At 43.7% G+C, this 16,366-nt stretch overlaps 1 protein-coding gene across 7 annotated transcripts in view; it reads right to left on the bottom strand.

Annotated features, from left to right (window-relative positions):
* MTPN (myotrophin) overlaps positions 1-16,366 on the bottom strand; it is a 312,389-nt gene that overhangs the window by 60,513 nt on the left and 235,510 nt on the right. For all 7 annotated transcript variants that reach the window (XM_030217256.1, XM_030217253.1, XM_030217254.1 and 4 more), the window contains one exon: positions 2,799-2,882. In XM_030217256.1, the coding sequence (XP_030073116.1) occupies positions 2,799-2,882 (84 nt within the window). The remainder of the gene's footprint in view (positions 1-2,798; positions 2,883-16,366) is intronic.

The following is a 16,366-nucleotide window of genomic DNA, read 5'->3' as shown; positions in this document are numbered from 1 at the left end:
GCTACCTACTTTCCTGTACCCGCTCCGCCGAACGCCTCTGGCGGAAATCTCGGGCCCTTGCTGATTTCTTACACTAAGTTCATGCTGACCTCCTTCCAATCTGCTCTTTTACGTGCCAAACAGGATTATTATATCCAACTGACCAACTCTCTTGGCTCTAATCCTCGACTTCTCTTCACCACATTGAACTCTCTCCTCAAGGTGCCCCCTCCCCCTTCATTATCTCCTCAGACCCTTGCTGAATTCTTTCACAACAAGGTTCAAAAGATAAACCTTGCTTTCTCTACCTCACCACCTCTCCCTCCACTAGTCCGTTCCCCTCTCTCTCCTTCCCCTCATTCCCTTTCCTCCTTTCCTGAAGTTACCATTGAGGAAACTACACTTCTCCTTTCTTCCTCAAAATGTACCACCTGTTCCTCTGATCCCATTCCCACCCACCTTCTTAATGCCATCTCTCCTGCTCTTATTCCTTTTATCTGTCACATTCTCAACCTCTCACTTTCCACTGCGACTGTCCCTGCTGCCTTTAAACATGCTGTGGTCACACCTCTCCTTAAGAACCCTTCACTCGACCCTACTTGTCCCTCTAATTACCGACCCATCTCCCTCCTTCCTTTTCTCTCCAAATTACTTGAGCGTGCTGTTCACTGCCGCTGCCTTGATTTTCTCTCCTCACATGCTATTCTTGACCCACTACAATCTGGTTTTCGCCCTCTCCACTCAACCGAAACTGCGCTTACTAAAGTCTCCAATGACCTATTACTGGCTAAATCCAGAGGTCAATATTCCATCCTCATTCTTCTTGATCTTTCTGCTGCTTTTGACACTGTCGATCACAGCATACTTCTCGATACCATGTCCTCACTTGGATTCCAGGGCTCTGTCCTTTCCTGGTTCTCTTCCTACCTCTCCCTCCGCACCTTTAGTGTTCACTCTGGTGGATCCTCTTCTACTTCTATCCCTCTGCCTGTCGGCGTACCTCAGGGTTCTGTTCTTGGTCCCCTCCTCTTTTCTATTTAGACATCTTCCCTTGGTTCATTAATCTCATCCCATGGCTTTTCCTACCATCTCTATGCTGATGACTCCCAAACCTACCTTTCTACCCCTGATATCTCACCTTGCATCCAAACCAAAGTTTCAGCATGCTTGTCTGACATTGCTGTCTGGATGTCTCAACACCACCTGAAATTAAATATGACCAAAACCGAGCTTCTCATTTCCCCCCCCAAACCCACCTCCCCGCTCCCCCCATTTTCTATTTCTGTTGATGGCTCTCTCATTCTCCCTGTCTCCTCAGCTCGAAACCTTGGGGTCATCTTTGACTCTTCTCTCTCCTTCTCTGCTCATATCCAGCAGATCGCCAAGACCTGTCGTTTCTTTCTTTACAACATCCGTAAAATCCGCCCCTTTCTTTCCAAGCACTCTACCAAAACCCTCATCCACACCCTTGTCACCTCTCGTTTAGACTACTGCAATCTGCTTCTTGCTGACCTCCCACTTAGTCACCTCTCCCCTCTCCAGTCGGTTCAAAACTCTGCTGCCCGTCTCATCTTCCGCCAGGGTCGCTTTACTCATACTACCCCTTCTCCTCAAGACCCTTCACTGGCTCCCTACCCGTTTTCGCATCCTGTTCGAACTTCTTCTACTAACCTATAAATGTACTCACTCTGCTGCTCCCCAGTATCTCTCCACACTCGTCCTTCCCTACACCCCTTCCCATGCACTCCGCTCCATGGATAAATCCTTCTTATCTGTTCCCGTCTCCACTACTGCCAACTCCAGACTTCGCGCCTTGTCTCGCTGCACCCTACACCTGGAATAAACTTCCTGAGCCCCTACGTCTTGCCCCTTCCTTGGCCACCTTTAAATCTAGACTGAAAGCCCACCTCTTTAACACTGCTTTTGACTCGTAACCACTTGCCTCCACCTACCCTCCTCTCTTCCTTCCCGTTCACATTAATTGATTTGATTACTTTATTTATTTTTTGTCTATTAGATTGTAAGCTCTTTGAGCAGGGACTGTCTTTCTTCTATGTTTGTGCAGCGCTGCGTACGCCTTGTAGCGCTATAGAAATGCTAAATAGTAGTAGTAGAACTATGGGGCCCCTTCTCCCCACAACTCCCCTAGCCCCAGGCTAATCTTGCTGGGACCAGTGCTGTCTGCCTTCTTGCTCCTGGGGACTGATCTGTCACTATTACATCTGCTTAGACACTGTTTAGCTGGCTTTGATAATCAACTAGTACTAAATCCATTCAAAATGGTTGCAGCCTGGCTCATAGACCCATCATTTTTACATCGTGCAGAGGCTGAATAACACACCCATCACTTTGGTGACTCATTTTAAGTACTTGAGAATTATAATTGACTGCAACTTAACATTTGAACCCCTAAGCAGTTGCTCTGGTGCAAATCTGTTTTTGTGCACTTCAGCAATTCTGATGTGTGTGTTCAATTTTAGGTGATCCGTTTCCGCGTTTAGTTTAAGTACCCATGTACATTTCACTCAAAGGTTTTTCTAAAGAACACAATGTTCCTCTTTTTTGAACCCACAGTCATTGACCTTTTGATGGTGTTGCATTTTATTTAAAAGACTACTGATGTAGGCTACCAGCCAAAACACACAGTACTGTGTTCAAGTCTTCACCAATAAAGTGCTCCAAACTGACTGAAGTCTCTTCATTTGTCTCTGGACCGCCTAGTCTATTTCCCACTCCTCCATTTTCTTCTTGTCTATTTGCCATTTCTTCTCTGCCTTCCTCTCCGACAAAATGCTGAGAATAAAAAAGCAATAGCTCACCTTTGACAAGAGCAACTTCACACAGCAGGCATGGCCCTCATAGCAGGCAGAAAGAAGTGGGGTGATGCCATGTTTGTCTGGAGCCTATGAAGTGGAAAAAGAAAAGCATAAAGATCTTTTTCCGTTGTCGTTATGAGCTTGATACAGCCAAATTCAGAGGTTGTTAGAAAATATCTAAAAGAGCTTGTGTACTTTGGTAAAGGAATGAAAGCCCTGGATGACCTTGAGAATTGTTCTGCCCTCTACAGACAGAGTGGTTTTCTTGGTTACTGCAGTGACCAGAGCATCCACCTTAATCAACCTTAAGGACTCCAACTCCTGAGAAGGGAAAGGGTAAAGCCAAGACAGCTCTGGTCACCCTCATACCAGTGTCTGGGGTATCCTACTGCACAGAGATGAGAACCTGCATAGTCATGTGAAAATAAATTGCTTTAGGTGGCTTCTTGGTGCCAGATATCATAGGATGAGAGGTAGCAGCTGAACTGAGGTGTTCAGGAGAAGAGATGTTAAATACTTCCAAAGTATTATGCATTTAAAAAAATAAATACCCCTAATTCTGTAGGAGTGCTACAAGAAGATATTTTACTGCCAGTATGGAATTTGTACTTTTGATTATTTACCAACTGGGAAAGAGCGTCTTAAAATTAGGGGGCAAGAAGAGTGTTGATTTAAATAACGAACAACCCCAAAGAAAAGAAAAAAAAAAAAAGCTCTCTTTGGCCCATAGAATTTTTGTTTTCTGCTTATTCAATTTTAAAAGATGATCCATAACCCAATGGATCCTCAGGAGCTTAGCCGAGATTGGATGGTAGAGCCAGTGGTGGGAAGCGGGGCTAGTGCTGGGCAGACTTCTATGGTCTGTGCCCTGAAAAAGACAGATACAAATCAAGGCAAGGTGTACACAAAAAGTAGCACATATGAGTTATATTGTTGGGCAGACTGGATGGACCGTGCAGGTCTTTTTCTGCCATCATCTACTATGTTACTATGTATTTAAAAAGCAGGAAACATAAAAGACAGAAGACAGGTAAAAACTTTTGTCTTAGATTCAGTTCCCAAATACGACCCCCTCCACCCAAGCCCAGGCTGAAATCTTTGAGTTAAAATTTTAAATAAACCAATTAAGACAGGAGGGGAATTTCTTGTCATGAGGGTTACTTGGGGATTCTCATCACTAACAGATTTTAGTAGGTATATTTTATGCCATTATTTTAATGTCCTTTATATTAGTTTACATATTCCTACTACCTTAGAGGTTCTAAAAGGCTTACCAATACTGAGATGCAGGCAGTAGGCCAGTGGGAAGGTGGGGGCTAAGCAGTCCCTCCCCTCACTGAGTTCCATATGGGTGTGCATTTTCTTTCAATCTGCTCAAAATTCTGTTGCTTGACTTAGCTTTTGCCAGTATTGCTTACTCTCACATAAACCCTCTCAAGTCATTTGATTGGCTCCCATTTCATGTCCTAATACAGTTCATATTCCTCTTACTGACTTAAAAGTTTATTCATTCTGCAGCTGCTCAGCTTCTCTCCTCTCCTCTCTTCTCTCCCTACGTTCCTATCTGATGAACAGAGTTCCTGGGAGTCGCTTATTTATATCCTTCCTTCTCGTCACCACCAACTGAAGGCCTGTTCCTTCCTTCTTGCTGCATCATATGCCTAAAATAGACTTACTAAGTCAGCAGGTCATATTCTGTCTCTGACCCTATTCAAATAGAGGCTAACCCTCACCTTTCTGGAGGCTGCTTTTAACTTTCAATCCCTCGTTCACCTGTTCAATACCCAGGTTGCTTTAATCAAGTCCAATAAAAATCTAATTTCCTAATCCTTATTTCTCCTGTTCATCTATCTTGACTAAAATGTAAGATCTGTTAAGCAGGAACTGTCTTATGTGTTTGTGTACAGCACTGCATATGTTCATGTTTATTAGTATTTGATATACTGCTCAATCTGGCGCACAAGTCAGAGCAGTGTACAATCAGTAAAACAGAGAAAAAAAATAAAAGAACGCCAACCAGTGATAGGAGAACATATCCACATGCACACTAGTTAAAAATAACAAATTGCTTCAATCTTTACTTCAAAAAGCTAAGAATTAATTTAGTTTCTCCGCTATGGCCTGGTCTTCCATGAGGACCCACTTTACCCCTTGGTGATCCAGCAGTCCAATTAATTCTTTTACCTGCTTCTAATATACCTATATGTGTTTTTTGGCTCCAAGGCAAATCTTCTTTTCTAAGTTTATTTGCCCTCCTTATCAGTGCTTTGCATTTAACTTGCTATTTCTTATGCTGTTTCCTAGTATCTTCAGTCAGATCCTTCTTCTATTTTATGAAGGACTAGTAAAACAGGCCCGTTTCTGACACAAATGAAACGGGCGCTAGCAAGGTTTTCCGCAGAGTGTGTATGTTTGAGAGAGTATGTGCGAGATTGACTGTGTGTGTGTGAGAGAGAGAGAGAGAGAGAGAGAGTGAATGTGCGAGTGTATGACAGAGAGAGAGTGAGACTGCTGGGTGCGAATGTCTCTCCCCTATTCCCCCTCCAGCCACCCAGCGATTCTAATTTTTCCCTTGCCCCCCTCTCCAGCCACCCAGCGAGTCTCCTCTGTCCCCTGCCCCCCCCTCCAGCCACCCAGCGAGTCTCCTCTGTCCCCTGCTCCCCCCCCCTCCAGCCATCCAGCGAGTCTCCTCTGTTCCCTGCCCCAACTCCAGCCACCCAGCGATTGTCCTGTCTCCCCTGCTCCCCCTCCAGCCAGGCAGCAATTCTCCTATGTCCCCTGCCCACCCCCCCTCCAGCCACCCAGCGATTCTTCTCTCTCCCCTGCCCCCCTCCAGTCACCCAGCAATTCTCCTTCCCCTTACAGCACCACACCGCCCAAATCTCTGCCCCTCCACCAACCGCCCAACCTCAGCTGCCGTGCACAGCTCAGCATGCACATCCACTGAACGATACCAATCGCCGCCGTGCGCCCGCCCTCCCACCTGTGGTTGGTCAGTGCTGCATGCGACGTACCCAGAAGTACGATGATGTCACTTCAGGAGATGGATACAGCTTTAGAGAGAGCACGAATGCTTCAAGGCTTCACTTTCTCAGCTTCAGAACGTTGGAGATGCGTTTTATCATATAGGATGTTTTTAGCTGTACTAGTCTCCTTCATCTCACTTTTTTTTTAGCCATGCTGTGTCATTTGGTTCTGTTTTTGCCTTTATTTTATTATTTTTTTTTTAATACGTGGAATGTTTCTGGTCTGGCCTTACAGGAGAGTATTTTTGAACATCCACGCCTGATGTAAATTTTTACCTCTCCAGCTGCACCTCATTTTTTTTTACACCATTTTCCTCATTTTATATTTATTTATAGCATTTATACCCCGCTCTTTCCCGCTCAATAGCAGGTTCAGTGCAGCTTACAAGGTATGGTACAAAGTATCACAGAGATAATAAAAAGTGTGGTACAAAGTATCACGGAGATAACCCAGTTGAAGAGAGTAGGACAGTAGGAAGAGATGTGGGGGAGAGGATTGGAGTATGGGTAGTGTTAGTGGTGTGGATCAGGTTTGAGGATTAAGTTGGGTTGTTTGGGTATGCTTGTTTGAAGAGTTAAGTTTTCAGCAGCTTTCGAAAGGGTAGATGTTCATTGGTTGTTCGGATTGTGTTTCAGAGTTTCCTCCCTTTTGAAACTTAAATGCCAATGTATTGGATGCCCTATGTGTATTTTTAAACTGGTTAATGAACCTGACCATATTATAATCACTAGTACCTACTGCGCCAGATCATGCGGTCCATTAAGGGACTAGATCTAGAACTGCTTCCCCCTCTTGTTGGTTCCTTGACCAGCTTTTCCATAAAACAGTCCTTGATTTCACCTAGGAACTTCACTTCCCTAGCATGCCCCAATGTTTCATTCATCCATTCAATACTAGGATAATTGCAATTGCCCATTATTATTGTATTTCTCTGTGAGATTCCCTAATTTCTGTTAACATCCGTCTGTTTATTCTGGCCAGGCGGACGGTAATATACTGCTATCACTATTCTTTTCCCCTTTACATATGGAATTTCTATCCATAAGGATACCAAGATGTATTGTGCCCTGCAGAACTTTTATTATTCTATTTGATTCAAGGCCCTCTAACATGCATCTCTAATCCTCCACCAATACAATCCACCTTATCATAATTTGTACCCTGGTATGATGGTGTGCCATTGGTTATCTTCCTTCCTCTAGGTATCAGAGATGGATAAATTATGACTTGCATGATAATTTTCTTTCATTTAACCACAGCAGATGAATCCAGAGACATGTGTTGTGACCATCTACAAGCAGGTGGCGATAGAGAGCACTGAACTCTGTCTTACAGGTCAGTATGCTCCTTGGTTAGTCCGTATTTCTCATAAAGCAGAAGAAATAAAGAAGCATAATTGATCCCCTTCCTCATAGAGAAGCATGAATAGTAGGAAACAGCAAATAAATGAGCACTGAAGAAGGGTGGGGTTCAGAATTCATTTGCCGCAGTTAAAAGAATGAATATAAGGTAATTCAATTTCTTCTTCCTTGGCACCTGCAGTAGATGAATTCAGAGACTTGTGGGATGTAGCAAAGCAGTCCTCATGTAGGGTGGGAATTTGAAACTCCCATGGAAAGCACCGAACGGCCAAAAGAAATCTGGTCAAAGCCACAACATGCAGATAATGCTGGGAAAAAGTATGCAATGAGGACCAAGTAGCATATGCCTTCAAGAGAAGAAAAAAACTCCTCATTATTCTGCCTGAGTCATCACCAGGGTCCTAGCAAAAATGTGCTTAAAAAGAAAGAAGTTGGCAGGTGCTTGCCAGAAAGAAGGTATGCAGGGGCAATAACCTCCTTAATCCAGTGAGAAATAGTTGCCTTAAATGCTGCAGGTCCCTGATTCAGGACCAAAAAAAAAAAAAAAAAAAAGAACAAAAAGATGATTGGACCATCTGAGAACATTGATAGCTTGCCAATACCAGAGAAGCACTCAAAAAAACATCAAGGCAATGGAGCAAGCAAACATCTGTCTTGCAATCCCCTTTCTTAAAAGAGGACAGAGGGCTGAGCAGGGGCGTAGCTACGGGCGGGCCAATCTTAGCTCAGGCCCACCCAGTTTACAGCAGCTGAGCAGCCAGCCACAGTGTTGCCACAGACTTAATTTATTCTGTCGGCTCGGCCCACTCAGCCACCTCCCACCTGCTTTTCTTGGTAGACGGCACTAGAGCTCCTCCTCCTCAGCATGGCCTTGTGTTATCTCATGCTGTGCGAGTGTGTGGCTAAATACATTCTCACAGAGTCGCGGATTCCCAGCCGCTGTTAACAACCTCAGCTGCACGTGCACGCCATCATGCTGCACTGCCGTCTCCTTCCTCCCCGGGCCCGGCCGGGGCCCGCACAGCAATGATGGTACTGTGGCCACACCACACTCAGTGCCACATGGGAAAGATCAGGGTGCGGCTCCAAGTCCACACTGAGCCTGCCTGTTCCCTGCCGGCCGGCCCGGGTCTGTGATTGTTTTCGGTCGGTTCGTTCAATCACAGTAGCACTCCCCTGTGGCCCCACTCAGCTACAGGAGCCAGGTAATAAATACATATATTGTTTAATTTCTTTAATATGTTGTCATGTAGTAGTAATTTTACTATTTTGTACTCAAAATGCTGGCTGGTGGTGGTGGTGGGCTTCTGGGTGAGGTAAGCACTTCACTGCCTAGGGCAAAAAAGGTATATGATTAAAATATACCTTTTTTTGCACAAGCAATGAAGAGCCCACCCCCACCCAGAAGTTCACCACTAGCCAGTATTTTGAATACTCTTGTAATCAAAATGATGGCTCTGGTCTGGTGGTGGGCTTCTGTGTGTGTGGGGGGGGGGGGGGGGGGACTTTTCACTGCCTAGGGCAAAAAATAACTTATATTTAATCATTAAATATATCTCTTTTGCTCTAGGCAATGAGGAGCCCATCCCCACCCAGAAATTCACCAACAATAAATTTTAATAGTGCCCAGGCAGGTTCATTTTTAAAAAGTTGTCTATTTCTCTCATTTTGGTGGGTTTTTGGGTGGGGATGGTCTCTGTAGTGCCTAGGATAAAATTAAAAAAAAAAAAAAAAAAGTGTAAGCGGCTTTCTCTGGGTGGATTGGTGCAGAGGTGGGCTCTGCATTGCCCAGGACATAAAAAAGGTATTTTATATTTAATGCCAGGGGGGTGGGTAGGGTGGTAGGATACGGCTGATGCTTAGCTATGGGATGGATGGTGGGGAAGGGAAGGATTGATACTGGGCTACAGGGATGGATGGGGAGGTAAGGTAGAGAAGGGAAGGGCTGCTGCTAAGCTAAGGGGATGATGGATAGGGAGTAGGGAAGGGAAGGGAAAAGCTGATGCCAGGCTGCTGGGATCAATGGGTGGAGGTAGAGAAGGGAAGGTCTTTATGTTTAAGTAATATGTTTTAAAACTGTGTGTGTTGAATTGTGATCTGCTTAGAATTGCAGCAGCGATAGTGTGGCATATAAATGTAGAAATTAAATCAATAAACTTCTAAGTTTTGGTCCTGTAATTGATGAGGGTTGGTCTGTGGTCTGCATGTGATCGAACAAGTGAGAGTTTCTGCTGGCATGTGGTTTGTATGGGGATCTAAGAGTGTCTTGTCTGGCTTTTTCAATGAGATGCGTATTGCTGTTGTGTATATTCACTGCTGCCTTTTTAAAGGTACTGTTATAGGAACTGGTGTTATGGTTTGCAATATAGGCTCTAAGAAGCCTCTTTGAAGGATTTAGTGTTACTTCACAAAGTACCCGGCAGTGACAGGATTTTGTTGCTGTTATTGAGGTGCTATCAGAATTTAAATACATTATTATATGTCATTGCTGTAATTATAATGTAGGATCCTGTCATGTGCGTTGACATCTTTGCCATTATAATAGACTTATGTCTGGTCACGTTTGATATGGCACAATGCAACTATATACACAAATATCGTTTTTTAAAGTATGTATATGGTTTATATTGATGCAGATCAGCTGTTGGGAAGCATTCTAAGGCATTTTGTAGTATCCCAAGAAACACTACTCATAGCTATATACATAGTGCCCAACCATATTAGCTCTGAGCCCACCCAAAAAGTCAGGTCTGGCTACGCCACTGGGGCTGAGACAAGGCAACAGCTATTAGGAGAGATTTGAGAGGAATAACTTTCAAAATAGCCTGTTTCAGAGGGTCATAGTAACATAGTAGATGACGGCAGAAAAAGACCTGCACGGTCCATCCAGTCTGCCCAACAATATAACTCATGTGTGCTACTTTTTGTGTATACCTTACCTTGATTTGTATCTGTCTTTTTCAGGGCACAGACCGTAGAAGTCTGTCCAGCACTAGCCCCGCCTCTCAACCACCAGCCCCGCCTCCCACCACCGGCTCTGCCATCCAATCTCGGCTAAGCTCCTGAGGATCCATTGGGCTATGGATCATCTTTTAAAACTGAATAAGCAGATAGGGTGGGTTTCGTGTTTTTTTTTTCTTTTTTCTCTTTTATTATTTTCTCCATAGTCTCTTTGGGGAAAAATGGGAATAAAAAGTGAAGTCTAGACATAAGCTGTTTTTAGCTGTAAACCCTGTTAGTTGAAAACTATTTGATGTGAAAGGTAGAGAATGACATTTTCCTCTTGGTATTATTGTTGTTTTCAATTGTTGTACAGGGTCTTTTTCATTTTTTCAATAAAGACTTCTTGTTAAATTTAAAAAAAAAAAAAAAAACTGAATAAGCAGAAAACAAAATTCTGTGGGCCAAAGACAGCTTTTTTTTTTTCTTTTCTTTGGGGTTTTTTTTTTTTTTTTTTAAGGGAACCCACAGAACCATGTTAAGGCTACACTCGGGACAAGGACAACAAAGAGGAGGACTAAGACTAGCCCCTTTCCAATTAACCACATCTGGATGAGAAGAACGAGGAATCCAGAATCCAACCCTGATTAACAGACAAGAGCTGCCACTTAAACCTTAAGGAGTTTTTTTTTTTTTGTTACATTTTGTACCCCGCGCTTTCCCACTCATGGCAGGCTCAATGCCAAAGAGTTTTAAGTGAGACCTTTCTAAAACCATCCTGCAAGAAGGCTAATGTGTGTGTCAAAAAGACCTGAAACAGAAACCAAGTCTGTTTGGAGCACCATGTTTCAAGAGTCGCCAGATACAAGCATACACGGCTAAAGTTGAGCTTTTTCTTGCCAGAAATAAAGTTGCAACAATATCGTCAGCATTAGTCCCCGACAAAGGACATAAGCTAGCCAAATCAACTGAATTAATTATTTGGTATATATGCTGCCGAAGCGAGCACTTTTGGAAAGCCTGGTAACTGCAGGAAAAGCCTGTGCAGAACACACCCAACAGGTTGTATAAGCAAGAGGGGTGGGAGGAAAAAGACCTGCACTCCTCAGGCAAGACCCTGTAGGACTGAGCAAACTGCACATAGTGGCAACTAAGAAGTGCGACTGGGGGCTGAGGAGCCAAGCTCAGAGCTCAACAGAGCATGGAGCTAGGCCAGGGACAAGAGTAGGTCACAAAGACCCCAACATCTCATCCTGCACATTCTTTAAGAAATTCCACCTAGAGAGCTGCACGGAAGCAGGGATTCCTGTGGATACTGCAGGAATCCCCTCCAGATCTGTGGGGATCCCGTGAAGATGGACCAGAGTCCTGCAGGGTCCCTGCAGAAATGCACTGTGATTTGAACTTTTAGCCCGAAGAGCAGGGAGCTAGGCCAGGGACAAGAGCAGGTCATAAAGACCCCAACATCTCATCCTGCACATTCTTTAAAGACATTCCACCTAGAGAGCTGCACAGTAGTGGGGATGGCGGGATTCGCGGGGATACCACAGGAATCCCCTCCAGATCTGCGGGGATCCTGCAAAGATAGACCAGGATCCTGCGGGGTCCCTGCAGAAATGCACTGCAATCTGAGCTTTGCCTTTCTTCCCCCAAACTGCAGTGTGCCCTCCCAGCACATACCTTAAGCCACCCTGGTGGTCTAGTGAATTCTTCAGGGCACAAAATATCCCCAGTCTTTCTTGCCCTCTGCCGTATCACTTTTTTTAAATGACTGCCGAGACTTCCACCAGCGCCTCACAAGACTGCTGCTTGAAGTCTGTTTCCCCTTCCCCGCACAGCTGAATCCCTGTGCACTCAAAACAAAGCAAGCAAACCTATAAGCTGCTGCATCCATGTTATCGTTCTTTATTGTTGGTGGAATTTTTATTTAATCTCACTTAGATTTTCAAACGTATCGGCTTGTGCATATGGATGTACACAGAGGAAGTATAACTTTTTATAGGTAGAGTAGTAGTTTGTTTGAAATTGTAATGTGTGTCATTTGGAGGGGCTGGTTAAAGGGACACCCTAGTACTGTTATATTCGTACAGAGATTTTTTTTCTCCTGGTAAAGGGCCACTAAAACAGACATCATGTTATGAGAATCAGGTGCTCAACATTCAGAGTTTCTATCTATTTACTTATTTATGGAATTTAAATCCCACATTAAACATGAATTAGGTTGAAAACTGGGAGCATTTAAAATCTTTTTTAGTTTCAACATTTTTTATTAATGACAATACAAAAAAAGCACATCCACAGTATGAATACACAAAGATTCAAATAGGAAAAAGTACTCACTAAGGACAAACTTAACATTTTATCCCCACCCCCCTCTTCTATTGTAACTTTTTAAACATTTCCTGTCATAACTTTTCAACTGTAATTATCTTGCTGAGTAAACTGCAGTCCTTTCTCAATCTCTGCTGCCTGACACTTTCTCCTGTATATAAAATATGCTTTTATTACATTCATTTTTATTAAACCAGATGAAAGAAATTCAATCACATTAGTAATACTTGTATTGAAATTCTACTGCCCCCCTCCCCCCCGATACACAGGTCAGAAGACTAGAAAGAGCATGGAGCAAAAAAAAAAAGATGAAAACACACTTAAAGAGTGGAAACAATTACAAAGAAATACAAACACAGCATCAGACATACCAAAAGAACGTACTACAAAACCATAATAGGACCAGACTATAAGGATACACACAAACTCTTTTCACTCGTAAACAATCTCCTAAACACCACACGAGTCACCTCGAACAGTACAGACACCCCATCGGCAGCCAACCTAGCGAAGTATTTCAATGAAAAAATTACAAAGCTCCGACGCATGATACCAAGTAACACCATTGAATATTCAAGTATCCTTGAATGCCTAGACCCAACACCCGGGGAATACCCAGCTGACCGATCATAGACCAACTTTGACCTAATTTCAGTAGATGAACTCACACACTGACTAAAAAAATATGCCAAATCTCAGTGCAAACTTGACATTTGCCCCACCAGCCTAATAAGAGCTGCATCCAAACAATTTAAAAAAGACCTTACGAACCAAGCAAACTATAGACTCATACATGGTCTCTTCCCCACGGAAAATGGAAACACACTACTCACGCCGCTGCCAAAAGATGCCAAGAAAAGCACAATGGACTTAACCAACTACCGACCAGTCGCCTCTATCCCACTCACTACAAAATTGATGGAAGGCATAGTGACGAAGCAACTCAGGGACTACCTGACTAAACACTCAATTCTACACGAATCACAGTCAGGATTCCGATCAAATCATAGCACCGAAACCGTACTAGTGTCTGCAGTGAACTCCTTTAAAAAAACAATTGCAATCGGCAAGAACATACTCATATTACAATTCGACATGTCCAGTGCCTTCGACATGGTGGATCATGAAATACTAGTACACATTCTAGAATACTTCAGAATCAGAGGCCCAGTTCTCAAATGGTTCAAAGGATTCCTCACCACTAGATCCTACCAAGTTATAACGAATACTGCCAGATCACCGCCCTGGACACCGGAATGTGGAGTCCCTCAAGGATCCCCCCTTTCACCTACAATCTTCAACCTAATGATGACACCACTAGCCAAACTCTTGGCCAATCAAAACCTTAACCCTTACATATATGCTGATGATGTCACAATCTACATCCCGTTTAAGAAGGACTTAAAAGAAATAACCAATGAGATCAACCAGAGCTTCCAGATCACGCACTCATAGGCGGACTCGTTCCGGCTAAAGCTCAATGCTGAAAAATCACAATGCCGAGTTCTCACCTCCCAATACAATGCAAACAATTACTCCACTATAACCACACCTTACTGCACACTGCCTATATCAGAAAACCTGAAAATTCTTGGAGTCACCATTGATCAAAACCTCACACTCGATACCCATGTGAAGAACACAACAAAAAAAATGTTCCAATCGATGTGGAAACTCAAAAGAATTAAACCTTATTTCCCAAGAAATATCTTTCGCACCCTAATGCAGTCACTAGTTATAAGCCACTTGGACTACTGCAACGCCTTGTACGCAGGCTGTAAAGAACAGACCATTAAAAAACTCCAGACAACCCAAAACACGGCAGTCAGGCTCATCTTTGGAAAACCTAAATATGAAAGCGCGAAGCCCCTAAGAGAGAAACTGCATTGGCTTCCGCTCAAGGAACGAATTGAATTCAAGATTTGCACAACCGTGCACAAAATCATTCACGCAGATGCCCCACTCTATATGCTAACCCTAGTGGACCTACCGCCCAGAAACGCCAAAAGATCGGTCCGCAAATTCCTAAACCTGAATTTCCCCAGCTGCAAAGGAGTGAAGTACAAACAAGCTTATGCTACAACCTTTGCATACAAAAGCACACAGTTTTGGAATGCGCTACCCAAAACCCTGAAAACCATGAACAATATAACCAGCTTCCGCAAAGCTCTGAAAACACACCTCTTTAACAAAGCTTACAATAACCACCCTCAATGATACAATTCATCCCCCAAATCACCCAAACACACCTAAAACATTTCTCATACAACCTACCCAACATCAGCCCATCTATCACCTCTCTTACCTCAGCTTATGATCAACTGTATTTAAATCATGTATTGACTTTATCATAACCTTACTCTGTAAGCCACATTGAGCCTGCAAAAAGGTGGGATAATGTGGGGTACAAATGCAATAAATAAATACATAAACACTATAACTCCTCCTCCCTCCCACCCTTCCTACCAATTAGATATAAACCATTATTATGCAAGGCCAAGAAAATATTCTTATTCCAGGGACACAAGATCCTCGTAGTTTCAAAACTGTACTATCATATTTGTAACATTTGTATCCCAAATAATTATTACTCCTTGTTCCCCACCACCTCACTACTCCCCCCCCCCCCCCACTCTCCTTCTCATATGCCCATCCCAATTATCTCCTAGGGGAAGAGACCTCACCAATTAATCTCCCAATGTATTGAGGACCAGACTCCTACCGCGTGGTGATAGTGTACCCAAACAGAACCCCCCCCCAAATCTTTACAAATCGGGTTTTGCGCTTAAAGAAACCCCTTACCTCCCTCGCCTCCCAGAACAACAGTAAATGAACCAAGTTACGCCAATGCCAAAAATCAGGCGATTGCGCCACGATCCATTCCTGCAAAATACATTTCCTCGCCAACAGGCAAGCTTACGAAAAAGCAGAGTACCTTCCGCCGTGGATCCCTAAAGGACCCAGGGCAGTCTAGCACCATTGATGGTACAGGAAAAAAGGAAAAAGAGATACTCAGTAAGCCTACGCCAAAAACGGCGTATCACTACACTCGTCCAAAAAGCATGGAAGAACGTATTGGTATCTGACATTTAGGGCAAAGGGGCGACCGCACTCCGCCCGCTTTGTACAATTAAACTGGAGTAAAATAAGCTCTGTGTAACACGTGAAATGCACATTCTCTAAAACTAGCACTACTGACCAACTGCGGTATCCTCCTAATAGAAACAAGTAAGTCCCACAAAATCAAATTCCTCCCCAGATCTAGCTCCCATTTTTGTTTAATCTCTTCCAAGTCTTTAGCCCTCCAAAATTGCCACAGGGCCTTATGAATGCCTGAAATTGTAGGAGCATCCTCCGATATAGCATCAAAGAAGTTTGTAAGGCTGGTTCCAATGTGCCGGCTCAAAGCTTCCACATTGAGGGACCGTATATAATGTTTTAATTGACAATATGCAAAGGTATCGGCCCATTGAATATTCTCGTGACCCTTTAGAAGATCCAAAGGCTTCAAGGCTCCATTAACATCTATGACGTGCAGCAAATAATCAAGTCCCAGCTCTTCCTACCTGGCAAAAGCTGAATTGTCTAGACCCGGCTGAAAAGCAGGATTCCCCTTAATAAACAACAGATTCGTAATTCGCAGGTCCCCTCCCAGACCTTTCACCAAAACCTGCCAAGCCTCTTGTAATGGGCTCAGTAACACACTATCTCAAATGCCTGGGGATCAGCAAGCCGTCCACCTGCAAAAGCGAAATCAAATTGAATGGAGCAAAATATGCCACTTCCAATGTTAAGGAGATGCAGCAATGAGACAAATATGCCCAATCTCGAACATGTCTCAAAAGACAAGCAATATTATACAGCCCAAGTTGGGAAGACCCCCCCCCCCCCCCCGATCCCAGCTCCCCAACA

The sequence above is a fragment of the Microcaecilia unicolor genome, chromosome 10 (genome assembly GCF_901765095.1).
Source record: "Microcaecilia unicolor chromosome 10, aMicUni1.1, whole genome shotgun sequence".
Classification (NCBI taxonomy): Eukaryota; Metazoa; Chordata; class Amphibia; order Gymnophiona; family Siphonopidae; genus Microcaecilia; species Microcaecilia unicolor.
This window is presented reverse-complemented; position numbering and strand designations above follow the sequence as displayed.